This window comes from Notamacropus eugenii, chromosome 3 (assembly GCF_028372415.1).
Source record: "Notamacropus eugenii isolate mMacEug1 chromosome 3, mMacEug1.pri_v2, whole genome shotgun sequence".
Lineage (NCBI taxonomy): Eukaryota > Metazoa > Chordata > Mammalia > Diprotodontia > Macropodidae > Notamacropus > Notamacropus eugenii.
Window position 1 is genome coordinate 120,015,081 of NC_092874.1, and position 16,861 is coordinate 120,031,941.

The 16,861-nt window shown below is 37.8% G+C and overlaps 1 protein-coding gene across 7 annotated transcripts in view; it reads left to right on the forward strand.

Moving 5' to 3' along the window:
• Window positions 1–12,677, forward strand: part of TMEM209 (transmembrane protein 209) — a 29,627-nt gene extending 16,950 nt beyond the window's left edge. For 5 of the 7 annotated variants that reach the window (XM_072652738.1, XM_072652740.1, XM_072652739.1 and 2 more), the window contains 5 exons: window positions 1,354–1,451; window positions 1,836–1,950; window positions 2,048–2,145; window positions 2,739–2,812; window positions 8,921–12,677. In XM_072652738.1, the coding sequence (XP_072508839.1) occupies window positions 1,354–1,451; window positions 1,836–1,950; window positions 2,048–2,145; window positions 2,739–2,812; window positions 8,921–8,975 (440 nt within the window). In that variant the 3' untranslated portion in view covers window positions 8,976–12,677. The remainder of the gene's footprint in view (window positions 1–1,353; window positions 1,452–1,835; window positions 1,951–2,047; window positions 2,146–2,738; window positions 2,813–8,920) is intronic. The other 2 variants (XM_072652742.1, XR_011976853.1) reach the window with 2 other exon arrangements.
• The last annotated feature ends 4,184 nt before the right edge of the window (window positions 12,678–16,861 follow it).

Consider the following 16,861-nt stretch of genomic DNA (forward strand, 5'->3'; position numbering starts at 1 on the left):
TAGCTGTTTCATTACCTTAAGGAGGCCTTGAAAGATAAGGGGAATAATCCATTTTATTTGTGAAATAATCATAAGTCATATGTATAATTATATATTTTCTTCACCGAAGTCCTAGTCTGATTGAGCATTGTGACACAGAAGTGACCCTGGGTTCTCAAAAATTTCAGGTATAATGTCTTATGACAGACTTCATATATCTGTCATCCAAAGACCAGCCTAGCTAAATTTAGATACACTCATTACTAGAAGGTTGATTAGAGGTGGTAAATTTTATTAGTCATAGCAACTCACAGAAACTATCTTTTGAGGTATGTTGGAGGCTTCTGTCCTCAAACACTGGAAGGGAATCCATCCATAAGCACAGAATCATGTCTGTTGTTTATATGTGTGCATATCCATCCTTGTTCATCCACCAACCTCTAAGGCATATGTTCACATCGATGTGGAAGCTCTCCATTTGTTAACATTGACCACTTGTCTGTTACCTAAAACCTTCTAGACTAGGGCACAGAAGGAATGAGAACATGGTCACAGCTAACACGTGTCAAAGGGAGGACTTCCCTTATGCCTTGTTACTGTGTGTGTGTGTGTGTGTGTGTGTGTGTGTGTGTGTACACATCAAACTTTAAGTGAGAAAATTCTCTATCAGAGTAGATCAGCATCTGTGAGACAGAAGCAAGACTGAAGCCCAAGTCTGCCTCCATCTGAGGCTAGTTCTCTCTCCATCACATCATGCTGTTTCTTATTGTGTGTCTCTGTATTTGAAAGCTTATTAGTCACCAGTATAGAAAAATAAGTTTCCTGTATACAAGGTGTAAGCACTTTGAATATTTAGACATCATTCCTCTGTTCCTCAGAATAAAGGACTAAAGGTGGACTCTCTCCGTGATGTCTTTCACCAAAGAAGAGGATATACTGAATGCTATTTGGCCTAACTCATTTGTATTTCTTAGAATAACTTAGTCATCTTTAATGTTAATGTATTTCTTTCTTGGATCTTTTTTGCTCTGCCTCCTTAATAGGAGAGAAATATTATTTAGTAATAAGTAAACTACCTTGAAAGTCATTAGCTCCTCATCCATTTAGTCATAAAGAATTTCGTTATTCTTCCCTATGTAGTGAGGTTGTGAAGGAAAATAATATGAGTCGTACTTTTTAAAATTGTTTTTGCAAAATGTTTTCGTTGCTTAAATGACTTTTAAGAATAGTTTTTGGGGTTTTTTTCTTAAAAGAAAAATAGTTTCTGGAGATCATTGGTATATTTCATTTAGGTTCTCAGATGCTGTCTTCTTTTTTCATTCTCTCTTACCATCCTTATGATTATAACCTTTTATCAACTCTACCCAAACATAGAACTCTCCCAGGGTGGTTGTATGAGCTCATTTCGATGGAATAGAGGTGGGGACTTCAAAGCACGAAAATGGGATACAGACTTGCCCACTGATTCTGCTGTGAGTCAATATGATTGCTTTTAAATAATTTTTAGTAAATTTATCTATACCCAAAGTCTGTTTTCTGTCAGAATAAGAATTTAAAATGTTTATGTTAAAGCGACAACTAGAAATTGTGTGTATGTTCTCTTAATTTTGGTTCTTTCTAGCTATATGGACTTGGCTAAATGCTAACTGATTATAAGAAATTTTTTGTTTGTTATCATTAAATGTCTAAATCAAGTCTTAATCATTTATGATGCATTTCCATTCTTTCTTAGGGAGATCTGAGTTCTAGAGGAAAGTTTATCCTAAGTCTCTTTTCTTTGTAGTCATTGTCTGAATTAACAATGAATCTGTTTTTGTTGATTGCCATTTTTCAGTCCTGGTTTAATTTATTTACAGATCATTATGCATGTATTTTGTACTTACCTTGACTCTAGACTACCTCCACATCCTAAGTATCCTGATGGAAAAACATTTACTTCTCAGCACTTTGTCCAGACACCAAATAAGCCAGGTAGAGAATTTTCTTGAAAGGAGATGTTGGGATTTTTAGGTGGAACATCTCTTATGTTCTAAGCTTATCTCTCTCTTTTCAAATTGATTCTCTGCAGACATTACAAATGAAAACGTTTTTTGCATCTACCAGAGCAACATTAATCCTCCCCATTATGAGCTGATTTACCAGCGTCACGTATACAGTCTGCCAAAGGTACTTTTGTATCTTGTATTTATTACTTATGAATTTTGTATGTGATGGGCTGCTTTGACTTTGAAAAAATATTCATGCAAGTTTATGAAACTGAGATGCTTTAGTTATACAAAAATGGATTACTGCAAATTAACACCGAAATAATCACCTATATTGATAACTAATGACAATTTTTTCCACTATCATGTTTACTAAGACCTCTTACATATAGCTAATTCCTATATTATTATCTCTACCAAATTCCAGTAAAGCACATAGAGTAACATAAAAGGGTGGCAAAATGTTGCCAAAGTAGTTAAGGAAAATTTGTAGTTAGCACATTATCTGAAAGCTAAAATCCTTTGACAATGTTTGAAGTTGGTTTGGGTTTTTTTTGACATGGGCTAATTATATTTTTTTTTCTTCCCACACCTCTACGTAGCCATTTGCTTAGCAGACTTTTTTCCTTTAGGGTACAAGGGAGTAAATCTCATTCTGTATCTGAATTAAACAAGGTTTTTAATTATTGGAGTCTAAATTAATGAAGTTTTACTGTATTTACCAATCAGATTGAATTTTCATATTGTTTTCTTAATTTTTTTTTCTAAATTCAGGATAGAAATAACATGTTCCATACATTATTGATGTTCTTATACATCATAAAGACCAAAGAGTCAGGAATGCTTGGGTAGGTATAAAGTGCTGTTTCAAGCACAACACTTCTTTTGTAAATGGCTTCTTATAGTTTGTTTTTCCTGTTGAGCTTCTGTAGTTATTAATAGTCGTTATTAGGCCAAAGTCCTATTTTTAGTCAGGGTTAATACCAATTCTATTAAATTGTTCCTAGCATCTTTATTGAAATAAACTTAGTTGAAATATATTAAGTTCTTTATTATTATCACTATTTAATGTGTAATATAGCTCAAGTCCAAGTCCAGCAAACTTGAAGCAGTGCTATAAATTGCTGATTATTAGGTGGCACCAAAATGGCCGAACATCAGAAGAAAATGTAGTCCAGCTCCTCCAACACAACCCCTCCACAAAGATCTAGAAAACACATCAGACCAATCCAAATAGGGTAGTTCAAGGGGAAAAAAAATAGTCATTTTTCCAACCTGGATTGGCATAGAGTTCTGTAGACACCGGAAGCATGATCTAGCCAGGAGTATATCACATGCAAGAACTTAAAAAGGACCAGAGTTGCGTACCAGGGCAAAAAGAGATCCCATTTGAACTCTGACCTCGTGCAGGATAGAACAGCAGGTGCCAGCTGGCATCTCTGTTGCTTACTACCCAGTTCTGTATTACATATTCAGGTATGCCTGAGGGGCCTGAGCTGAGGGATGACAGTCCAGAATAAACAGTGATCACAAGCTGTAGATTGTGTACTGAGCTAGGAGCAAGTTCAGAACCAAACAGTAATTGTGTGACTCAGACCTTAGGAACTGAGCAGGGGTCTCAGTTCTAGACTTCAGCCCAGCCTGAAGCCTGCAGCAGAATAACCAGGTCAGGAATCTTAGATCACAGGGGAACCTGTATTTATGTCATTCAGACTACAGAATTTTCTAGGTGCCTGAGAGTATCTGATAACAGTACCGGTTTATTGGAACTTCCAACCAGGGAAAAATCCAGATCAGGAACTTGTAGAGCTCAGACACAGAGGGCAGTAATCAGACATTGTCCTGGGTTATACCTTTTGGAAGCATTGAAAGCTTATCAGTCCCCAGCCTGAGATGTCCCTGAGATCCTGGAAGAATACAACACTCAGTAACCCAAGAAAGTATGACAAGGAACCAAGAGGACAGAAACTTACAGCTTAAGTATTCCAGACATACACAGAATCTGACCCTAACATAAAGTTAGGAAACAAAGGAGGAAGAATGAGCAAACCAAAACCAAAAAATTACACCATAAACAGCTGTTATGGTGACAGAGACAACTAAAGACACAATCTCAGAAAAAGAAAATGACTCCAAAACATCTATGAGAAAAGTCTCAAAGGAAAACACAGCTTGGACACAAGTTCAGCTAAAACTTTTGAAAAAGAGAAAGCAAGAGTTTTTTGTTATGTGTTTTTATTTTTTTAAAGTGACTTTAAAAGCCAAATGAGAGCTACGGAAGTATGATTTGGAAAGAGATTATGGCTCAGAACAAGAGGTACAAACCTCACGCAAATAAAGCTTCTTCAGAACTTAGAATTGACCAAATAGGAACCAGTGACTCCCTGAAACAAGAAACATTAAAACAGCGTTTAAAATCTCATTCTGTATCTGAATTAAACAAGAAAAGAATGAAAAAATGTAAGAAAATGTGAGGTATCTTATAGCAAAAGCAACTAATGTAGAAAATAAAGAGACATAATTTAGGAATCCCTATACTACCAGGAAGCTAGGACAAAAAGAAGAGCCCAAATATCACATTTCATGAAATCATAAAATAAAATTGCCCAGATGTCTTAGAATTAGTAGACAAAGTTGAAATAAAATCTACTGATCTCCTCTTAGAAGAAACCCAAAATGAAAACTCCCAAGTGTGTTACAGCCAAAATCCAGAGCTTCTTGGTTAATGGAAAAAAATACTGCAGACAGAAATAAAGAATTCAAGTATTGAGGAGCCATGGTTAGGATCACACGGTTTGAGCAGCCACAGTTATAAAAGAGTACAGAGCTTGGATTAGGATAGTTCAAAAAAAAAAAAAACAGGTTTATAACCAAGAATAATTTGCTTAGCAAAACTGAATATAATCCTACAGGGGGGAAAATGGACCTTTAATAGGACTTCTAAGCATTTCTGATGAAAATCCCAGACAGCTGAGTAGAAAGCTAAAAAATACAAATACAAGAATCAAGAGAAAGATTTAAAAAAGTAAACAATCATGAGGCACTAAACAAGGATAAATGTTTACATTCTATATTCATATTTATGTGTGTGTGTTACACATATCTCCTCAGAATCCTGTCATCAGGTTCAAAGAGGAAGTTTAGAGGGCCTAGGTGTTGTTCTGTTTTGATAATCTTATAACCGGAAAAGCAAAGGAAGAGAGGCTCAAGAGGATAAGAGAGAGGAAGGATAGAGAACTTATCTGATATAATTGGGATCCACAAATGTAGAAGTTTATACAAGCAAAGAGGAAGGTAGGTGGTGGTGCTGCATGGAACTAGCTATACTTGAAACTCTCCTCTGAACTGGTCAAGAAGGAAAGGATATACGTATTTATTATTATACATGTATAATATATATTCTATATATATATATATATAGTATATGCTTGTATTATATAATACATATTAATTGAGTGTAGAAATCACTCAACAGGGAAACAAGGAAAGAGGAGAATAAAAGAGGGAGGGTGGAAAAAGGGAGGAATTAGTATTAAGCAAAAACAAACTCTTTAACAAGAGGAGGGCAATGAAGAGAAGGAAAAGTTTAAGAAAACAGGATGGAGGAAAATACACAATTGACAGTCATAACTGAATATGAATGGCATGAACTCACCTATGAAGTGGAAGATGATAACAGTTGATTGGAAAGCAAAATTCAGTGATGTTGCGTACAATAAACATACAGAAATGTACATAGTTAAAATAGGGACTAAAACAAAATCTGACGCTAAAGTGAAAAGGGCAGGGGTGACAATCATGATCTCAAAGCAGTAGCGAAAGTGGACAACTTAAAAGAAATAAATAGCAAAATGACATTTTACTGAAAATTATCACAGAAAATGTCATTCGTTATTAAACATAAGCATCAAATGCCATAGAATTTAAATTCTTAAAGAGAAAGTCAAATGAGCTACATGGAAAAATAGTGCTAATATTGGGGAGGGACATCAGCTTGCGCTTCTCAGACTGAAGTAAATCTCACCCAAAAAATGTAATCTTAAAGAATTGGTCAGAGAACGAATAATAGAAAGAATCAGTTTTATTGACAGTGACAACAGGACAATTTACCAAAAATTCTTAGGGTGTAGTTAAATCAGTCCTTAGGGGGAAAATGTTATTTCTAAACACTTTAATCAATAAAAGAGAGAAATAGTACATTAAAGAACTGGACATGCAGCTGGGAAAAAAAGCGGGGGGAGAGTTTAAGCCTCAAAAGAACAATCCTGAAAAATCAAAGAATTTATCAGAATTGAAAGCCAAAAACTCTTAGATTAATAAATAAAGCTGTTAAAAAAGCAGCAAAATAAGGTATTAGCTAACTTAGTTTGTAAAAAAAAGAAGCAAATCAATATCAAAAATGAAAAAGGTGAATTCACCATCAATGAGGAAGAAAGAAATGATTAGGGATTATTTTACCCAATTTTATGACAAAACTAAAATTTAAATAGATGAATATTTATAAAAATATAAAATTGCCTAGATTAACAGAATAAGAAACATAGGACTTAGCTAAGTCCTAGGAAAATAAACTGAATAAACCATAAATGGACTCCCAAAGTGAGGGGGAGGGGGAACAACCAGGTATCAGATGGACTTAAACAAATTTTATCAGACATTTTTTTTAGAGAATAATTTGTTCTAATGCTACTAAAGTGTTTGAAAAAAATGACAGAAAAGGAGGAGTCCTACTATATATCCCTTTTGTGATACAAATATGGTCTTGACTATGACTGCTTTTAATTTGATTCCAAATATCCGAATGTTAAGAATAGATCTAACTCTACTATTACTGTATAGTTCACATCTCCTCATCAGTTAGGTTGAAAGACTTAGAAGTGGTTTCCTAAATTCTCAGTAAACCATGTCTACACAATTCCCTCTTATGTAGTAATCTAATTACCTTAGAGGACAGAATTAGACATGCATGTTTTGGACATGGCCAATGAGGTAATTTGATTTATTTGACTGTGTATTTTTTTCATAAGGAATTTGTTTTTCTTTCCTTTTTTTTCCAGTATAGTTAAGGCTGAGGGGAAAATAAATTTCTGTTCATTTTTAAAGGGAGAAAACAGATGTATATTAATTTAAAAATTACCACCATCACTTCCCCTTACCCCCCATGACCAAATACGATCTTGATTCCTAAACTAGGAAAAATGAAAACAAAGGAAGAAAACTATAGACTTACTGTCTCTAATGAACATTAATGCAAAAAAATAAATTGGATGTAAGCAAGGAGATTATAGCAACGTATCACAGAGATTATACCTCATAACCAGGGTAGATTTTTTACTAGGAATTCAAGGCTGGTTAAATATTAGGAAAATCATGTTAGTAACAATATTAGCAAAAGCCATGATTGTTTCAATGGATGAAGAATAAACTTGACAAAATGCAATGACCATTCCTGTTTTTAAAAAAAAAGCTACAAAGCGAAGGAATAATGGACCTTTCCTTAATACAATAAGTAATAGCTATCCAAAGCCAAGAGCTAGCATTATAATGGAAATAAATTGCAAGTATAAAACAAGGGTGTCTGTTATCACCATTACTGTTCAATATAATGCTAGGAATTCTAGTTATAGTAATAAGACCTGAAAAAGAAATCAAGAGAATAAGCACAGGGCAAGAGAAACAAAATTGTCTTTTTTTTCTCGAAATCTGATGATTTACTTAGATTACCCTGGAAAGTCATCTGAAAAACTAATTGAAGGATGGGATCATATCTTAAAAAAATGAAATCAAGCAGTGAGAGAAATATATTGGGAGGAGAAAGGGAGAAATGGAATGGGGCAAATTATCTCTTATAAAAGAGGCAAGCAAAAGACTTATTAGTGGAGGGAAAAAGAGGGGAGGTGAGAGAAAAACATGAAGTTTACTCTCATCACATTCCACTAAAGGAAGGAATAAAATGCACACTCATTTTGGTATAAAAACCTATCTTACAATACAGGAAAGTGGGGGAGAAGGGGATGGTGGAAGGGAGGGCATGGGGAGGAGGGAGCAATTTGAGGTCGACACTCATGGGGAGGGATAGGATCAAAAGAGAGAATAGAAGTCATGGGGGACAGGATAGGATGGAGGGAAATAGAGTTAATCTTATACAACACGACTATCATGGAAGTCATTTGCAAAACTACACAGATTTGGCCTATATTGAATTGCTTGCCTTCCAAAGGGAAGGGGTGGGGAGGGAGGGAGGAAGAGAAGTTGAATCTCAAAGTTTTAGGAATAACTGTCAAGTAATGTTCTTGCCACTAGGAAATAAGAAATACAGGTAAAGGGGTATAGAAAGTTATCTGGCCCTACAGGACAAAAGAGAAGATGGAGACAAGGGCAGAGAGGGATGATAGAAGAGAGAGCAGATTGGTGATAGGGGCAATTAGAATGCTCGGTGTTTTGGGGTGGGGGAAGGGGACAAAAGGGGAGAAAATTTGGAACCCAAAATTTTGTGGAAATGAATGTTAAAAGTTAAATAAATTTTAAAAAAAACTAATTGAAACAGTTAACATCTTCAGCAGAGTTGCAGGATACAAAATAATAAACTCACAGAAATCATCAGCATTTCTACATATTACCAACAAAATTCAGCAAGAAGAGAGAGAATTAGGATTACAAAACACTTTACATTAGTGAAGACATTTAAATAACTGGAGAAATATTCATTGCTTATGGATAGGCTAAGCCAATATAATAAAAATTACAATAAAAGGGACAATTCCATGTCCTCCCAGAAGTTATTTTACACAGCTAGGGAAAAAATGACAACATTCATCTAAAGGAACAGCCCAGCACTATTCATCTTTGTGATAATAGCTCACATATAGTACTTCTGATTATGAAAATGATTATTGTGGTTGTTAAAAAAAATTAAATGTGGTCTGGATTCATAAAAACTTTTGTTTTCTTTACAGGAGGGTTAATCTTGGCCTTTCAGGAGTGAATATTTTGTGGATTTTTGGAAAATAGCTCACTTAATCTCTTCCTTTTGATCTCCTTTCTTTTGACTGGTAATTAATGAAAAAAAATGGGAAGGGAACCTAACAGTCACAGATCTCAAACTATACTGCAAAGCAGTAATCCTCAAAATAATTTGGCACCAATTAAACAATAGATTGATCAATGGAACATACTTTCCGTGGCATAAGCTATAGAAGAAGCAAGTGAGCACAGTAACCTAGTATTTGATAAATCCAGTGATCCTGGCTGTTAGAGCAGGAACTCAATATTCAATAAACATTGTTGGGAAAAGCAGGAGGCAGTTTGGCAGAAACTCGGCATAGACGCCTCACACCACAAACCAAATTAAACTCCAAAACAGATACATGACGTTAGACGTAAAGTGACATCACAAATAGTTTAGAAGAGCAAGAAAAATTACCTTTCAGAAGTTGAGTGAAGAGCGAGCTCACGATTGAACGAGAGAGAGGACCACAGAAGGTGAAATGGGTGATTTTGATCACATAAAGGTTTTTGTGCAGGCAAAATCAATGCAACTAAGATCAGAAGAGATGCAGGTAGTCACTGAATAACCAGCAAACATTTATTAAGTACCTGTTATGTGCTAGGCCCTTTGCTAAGCACTGAGGATGTTTTTAAAAGTATGATTCCCTGCCTTCAAAGGAGCTCTCATCCTAATGGGGGAAGATAACACATAAAGTGAAGCTGACAGGCTGGGCTGGGGGGAGAGGGGTGAAGGGGGGATGGTGGTGAGGAGTTACCCAAAGCTATATGTGGAAAATTACCTTAGCCAGTGTAAGTTTCAGAGTTTCTGGAGATAATGAAATCCAGGAAGTCAGTAGGTTGGGAAATGATGAGGTGGATTCTCTGGTTGCCCTCACAGGTAAATTAGGGAATGTCTTTCTCAACAAGTTTCCGATAATAGGTCTTATTTCTAAGATGTATAGGGAACTGATTAACATTTGTAAGAATGAGAACCATTTCCCAATGATAACTAGTGAAAAGATATGAACAGGCAGTTTTCAGAGGAAGACATCTCTACTATAAATGGCCACTTGAGATGCCGTGCTCTAAATTACTAATAATTAGAGAAATGCAAATTGAAATGATTCAGGTTCTGCCCATCAGATTGGTATTTCTAAATATTGTTAAATGAAACAATCCCGCATTGTTCATCTTTAAGATAATAGTTCACATTTCAGGTAGTACTCTGGTCATCAAAATTATTATGGTTATAGAAAGAGACAAATATATTCTGGATAAAAAAAATTGAAACGCATTTTTTCTTCACAGGAGGGTTAATCTTGGTCTCAGGAGTGAATATTTTGTGGATTTTTAGAGAATAGCTCATTATCTCTTGATTTTGAGCTCCTTTAATATGATTGGACCAAATAAAAATGTCACCCTTTTTGAAGAAGATTCTAAAACTCCTGTGGCTACACAATCTAAAATAGGGTATATAACAGTCTGGACAAAATCAACGCTGGGGTGGTAGTAAGAAGCTGTTGTCATTGTTAACTCTGACATCTTCTGTTACAAAAAGCCGTCAACTTTAGTTCACAGACATTTCAGGTTTTTGTAATTGCTATAAGTACCGTCCACCAGAGTTCCTTTGAAGAAAGTGTGTCATCCTTTTAATAAACTAGAGTTTTGGGAGAACCCTCAGAAATGAAACCAGTCCATAGAATTGCAAAACCACTTAAGCCTAAGATTGTTTCACAATCTGTTTTTAGTCTCTTGAGTATTTTGGCATAGGTTCATATCTTAAAGACAGTAAATTGTGAACTTGGTAATTTGTCCCCAAGTTTCCCATCTTATGAATAACTTAAAACATGAAAGCTTACCTATTGGTTAAAACTGATTTATCAGAGGTAGTAATGCTAGTAAAAAGATTTTACAGTATAAGCTCCAAAGAATCTGAATTTAAGTTAAATTTGAAATTTTAACAATTTTATTCAGTTCTTTGGTTAATCTTCTAAGGGATATTGAGGATTAGTGAGTAAGAAAGAATTTTATAATGTTTGGCTTTAATTACTCAGTTATACCATTGACAGTATTGTGTTATTTGAACATTTCTGCCTTTTAAGATTAAAATGTCAGTGTACCTGTTTTAAACTTCCCAAAAAAAAAAAATATTCACGATGTCAAGAGAGAGTATGTTTTTTGTTTTCTTGTTTCAAAGAAGGGAAAGAGGGCATATTGTACATAATTGAATGTGACACTAGGAAGGAAACTGAGGATTATTAGGAGCCAACGTGGGTTTATTTAAAATGTCATACCAAATTAGTTTCATTTCCTTTTTTTTGTTTGTTTGTTTGTTTGTTTTTTACATCTGGGAAATGCTGCCACCATGCCTGAATTTCTGTAAGATATTTGACAGTCTGTCATGATACTCTTGTGCTTAAGGTGGAAAAATATGGATGCCAATCTAGTTAGATACATTCATAGCTGTCTAACCATATCCAAAAAGTAATCAGATTATCAGTTGTCCTAGAGGAAGAACTCTAGTAATGTATTACAAGACTCTGCCTTTAGCTCTGTTTTTATGAGTGAATACATAAATGTTAGGTTCACAAGAAAGTTTGTAGGCCAGCTGATATGTTGGGTAATAGAATCGTCCAGTCTCACTATGTGCCAGATCAAGCTTAGTAAGATTTATAGTGAGAATGCCAGCTTAAAAAGTTAATGATTTTAGGGGGTATTTTCACTTTTGTGTAATGCTCTGAAGTTTACAAAGCACTTTCCTTACAGCAGCCCTGTAAGGCACATTAATGCAGCTGTTACCCCGATTTTATAGAAAAGGTACCAGAAAGGTTGGGTAACTTGATCAGTCACGGTGCTCATTGGACTCAGAACCTAGATTTGCCATCTAACTCCCAAGTCCAGTGCTCCTTTCACTGTACTATATTTCCTCTCCGGTAGCCTTTAAGTGTCCAAAAAAAGAGACAGTGATTGTTCCACTTTTGCTCAGCATTAATCAAATCAAACTTACGTGTTTGGTTCTGGGCACCACAAACCTATTTTTACTATCAATACAGAAACTTGTTTTAGGTTAAGAACATTGACTGTGATATCTTGGGAAAAAATGTAAACTGAAGTTGTTACAAACATGTTAAAATTTGTCAGATTTAAGTGGGTGGTAACTGAAAATATTGTAAAACAGTTGATGGGAAAATGTATATAATTTGTCTTAAAATGTTTAAAACCAGAATACAAATGATCAAGCATTTCCTTTTTTTTTTTATCCCATCTACCCAGGATTTTCAAAAAATTAGACTCATGATAGATTTTGTTTATATTGACAGCAACATTCTGTCTTTAACAAGTTTACAATAAACGTAAAATGTAAAAAACTGTCTAGATGAATGTACTTGGAAAACAACAAAAGATGTCTTCTGTGGGTATTTGTTAAGACTTATTTTTTGTATCATTGAACCATTATTTGATTTCAGCTTTAATATGTGTTTTTATTTCAGTTCCATTCTGAATTTTGCCCTATACCTAACTCAGGAATCTGTTAACATTTTAGTATTACTACTGCCACTAAGAACACTGGTAAACAGTTCTGAGTTTGAACTTCTAGAGGAATGCCAGTGTAGTAATGGTGGCTTGAGTTTCTGTTTTAAGTGAAAGAGTTTGAATTATATTTGTATGTTGTCTTTTCTCTAATTTTGAAGAATTAAAAACAGTGTCTTAGATGTGTCACTTGAATTTTGGTTGTGGAGTCAGTTCACTTCTCTACTTAGAATTTTCCTTACTTTCACCCCCTCCCCCTCCAATCAGTTACAGGTTTCTACCAGAATCAAGTTCTGACAGCTATATATCATGAAGCTAAAATTGAATTTCATCTGACATAAATTCCATATTGCTTGGCTGAATGGAATATTCAGCAATCCTAATAGAAATCTCTTTAATGACTTCATACTATATAGTATGACTACTATACTATCTGCAAAAGTCCTGTCTCCCTACCCCCCCCCCCCCATCCAGTGTGCCCCTGTGGAGATAATCTAAGGCACAGCTTTCATCATATCTTCATGTCTCAAAAATGTAGAACCATATAGAGCTTTATGAGCTATAAGGGACCCTAGACATGATTAGTTCAGCCCCTGAACTGAAGTACCTGCATTTTATAGTTGGGGACAGTCAAGAGGGGTCAGCTGGCTGTGGAAATACGATAAATTCCCTGGTTTGTGTCATTCCGAAGACCCTGACATCAGAGAAATGATGACATGACTTGCACTTGGCTTTGTTTTGAGTGAGGGAGGGCTGTGCAAGGCCACCAACCTCACTTTCTCTTCCTGAGATGTCTCAGTCTAGTGACCAGATATTCATCACGATGACTGGAGATGGGCCAGGATGCAATGGGAGACCTTGACCTTTTCAGACTGGTGTTTTCAGGTACTCACTTAGAAATAGGTAACGTCCATTGAGAGAATAGGCCTCTTTAAGAGGTAGTCAGGGAATGGCCCTTTTAAGCAGACATTGTTACTAGTAGTAATCACCAAGCCAGCAGATTCCCTGGTGGATGTAGGACTAGTAGCTAGGTCTCTTCATTCCCAGGACATCGTTTTGCCTTGGAAGTGAGTGAAAGATTGAAAAGTAAACTCCTTAGCCTTTTATTCTGAACCTCGTACAATAGGATCCCACTCTACCTCCCTAATCTCAGTGTCTTCTCCTACACTAACCTGTTCAGCCAACGTGACCTGAATGTTCCATTGTTTTCGGGCCTCAGTAATGCCTCCCCACCTTTTTAACCAGGATGATTTGCTTTATGTAACTCGTAATTCAGTGCTTTGCACATGGTACGTAGTCTTTATTGGTTGGTTGGTGAACATTAAATGCCTCCTACCAGGGACCCAAATACAAGACAAGTACTTCTTAACTCCCTGCCCTTCCGCAAGACCTGGGTCGCAGTAGTGCGCGCTAGGTGGGCAGACAGAACTGATTGATGGCTAGACGGTGAGATGGGAACTAATGGCCGAAGTTCTGAGAAGGAAGGACTAAAGGGGGTGGTGGGATTAAGCAGTAGTGGGACTACCACTGTTCCCCGGGATTAGTCAGCCCACTTGCTTCAGGGCTAGCCTCAGAACCGCAGAATTTGACAGCTGGAGGCGTCCTGGGGATGGAATCCAGCCTGACTCAGGGTGTGAGGTGGCCTTCTCAGGCTCAGAGCCCAGCTCCGACTGCTGGGACCCCCTCCGGTGCGGCGGCGGGGGCCGGGCAGAGCAAGGACCGTGCGTGCCCAGAAGCGACCCAGTCCTGCGCCCCCGGGAGCCCTTTGGGGGCCACTGGGGCCGCTTCGCCGCCCCCCACACCTGCGCGCGGGTGTTCTCCTAGCTCGAGCCCCCTGAGGGCCCCAGGGACCCCTCGGGGCTGCGGCTCCGCTGCGGGGCAGAGAGGGAGGCTTGGTAGCCTTGCCCTTTCAGAGACGAGCGGGCCGTGCTTACCTGCCCCGGCCGGGGCATCTTGGCCCCGCACGCCGCAAGCCCGGCCTCTCGGCCGCACCCAGAGCCGTCCGTCCGCGGCTGCTCCCGCTCCGGACGAGGGCTGGGCTGCCCGAGTCGTTGTCTGTCAGCGAGGCCGTGCCTCCGCTCCTTATGGGGCTTGAGGGAATGTCCGTCTTGTGGACACTGCCCCCCTGCTGCCCGAGGGCAGAGCAGCGGCCGCAGCCAGGAGGACTCTTCTGGGTTCGTCTGACCGCAGGCATTTTCCGGCCGGGCGACCCTGGGCAAGGCGCTTCACCCTGTTGGCCTCAGTCTCCTCATCTGTTAAAGGAGCTGGAGAAGGAAATGGCCAACCCTCGGGCATCTTTGCCAAGAAGGCCCCGAAGGGAAGAGTCAGACAGGACTGGAGGACCACAAAAACAGCTGTATAGTTTGCATACTCCTCCCAGCTGTCACGAAAGGTGCCGCAGGTGCTGTCCCCTCCTCAGAGAAGAAACAGGCCCGCAGCAGCTCTGGGATTCGCGCCCCAACCAGGATCAGCTTTCCATCCATTCTCACTTAAACGGGTATTTCTTACTAAGCTGATGCCCGTGACTTGGGCTGGGTCCGCCTGTCTCCTCAGGAAATAACAGAAATGAACCATTTCCCCCACACACCTTGGGCCCCCTTCTGTTCTACCCTCTCCTCCATCCCAAACGGTTTCAGCCTTGGAGCAACAGCAGGGGGCAGATGGCTTGGGTGTTTCTGTGGATTTGACTTGGAGAGCTGCTCTTTTGGTCTGAAGTGATGGTCCTGGGAAATTTTCAAGCCACTGAAATAAATAAAGTCTCTAGATTGCAGCCCTGAAAAAATAAAAGTTGGTTATTTATCTGCCCAAAGGCAGTGTGGTATAGTGGAAAGAGCCCTGGTCTTGGAGTCAGAAGATCTGAGTTCAAGAACCAGCTGACAGTTTTAGCACCTGGGGCAAGCAGCATGAAACGCACCTTCAAATGATCCTTGTAATTCGTGAAATGAAAATAACGTAAGAATTAAGACAAACTCAATTGAGTGGGATAGGAAGTTAGTTACTAGGGTGGCTTTTATACTCCAGAAGGAACATCTGCATTACATTTTCATGTGCTGTAAAACCCAGTACTCTGTGGTAAAGCCCCAGTTGCCCTGCTTGAATTAATGACTATAGTATGTGGGACAAGGGACTTCATTCTCCTGTGGTCATTGGCTGCATCTCTAAATGACCCTTCTCACAAATATAAACCTCCCTTATTTGTTAATCCACCCTTTATTTAACACACTGTGTGCAAGGCACGAGCGAGGATACAAGGTATCAAAGAGTTTATCATTTAATGGGGTATATGAAATACTCATACTAACATAGTATTATTATTATTAGTTATTAAGAGCCATAAGAAGCCAGGTGGTACCCAGACAGCGTACTAGGCCTGGAGTCAGGAAGACCTGAGTTCAGATTCATCTCAGACACTAGCTATGTGACCATGGGCAAGTCACTTAACCTGTTTACCTCAGTTTCCTCAACTGTAAAATGGGGATAATAAGCATCTACCTTTCAGGGTTCTTGTGAAGATCAAATGAGATATTTGAAAGTTGTTATCACAGTACTTGAACAGTAGGCATTATATGTGTTTATTAGTCCCCTCCCATAAGAGCAATATAACTAAAATGATATAGGATGCATAGGAAAGAGAGACCACATCTGGCTGGGGTAATCTGGGAAAGAGCTGGCATTTGAGTTGGATCTTTAAGGATGTATAGACTGTTAATAGATAGGAAGATGGGCATCCCCTCAATTTTCAATTCTTTGTAACAACCAAAAGAGCTGCTATAAATATTTTTGTACAAATAGGCCCTTTTCCCTCTTTCTTTAAACTCTGTGGGATAAAGATCTAGCAATGGTATTGCTAGCTCAGAGGGTATGCACAGTTTTATAGCCTTTTAGGCATAGTTCTAAAATGCTCTACAGAATGGTTGGATTAGTTTACCACTCCACCAATAGTACGTTAGTGTCTCAATTTTCCCACATCCCCTCCAACATTTATCATTTTCCTTTTCTGTCATATTAGTCAATCTGAAGTGTGTATAAGGTAGTTGTTTTAATTTGCATTTCTCTAATCAATAGTGATGTCAAGCATTTTTTCATATGACTATGGATAGCTTTGATTTATTCCATTGAAAAATGCCTATTCATATCCTTTGACCATTTTCAATTGGGGAATGATTTGTATTCTTATAAATTGGACTCACTCCTCTCTGTATATTTGAAAAATGAGGCCTTTATTATGAGAGATACTTGCTGTAAAAAAAAAATTTTTTTCCCAGATTTCTGTTTTCCTTTTAATCTTGGTTGCATTGGGTTTTTTGTGCAAAACCTTTTTCAATTTAATGTAATTAAAATCACCCATTTTACATCTCATAATGCTCTGTCTCTTGTTT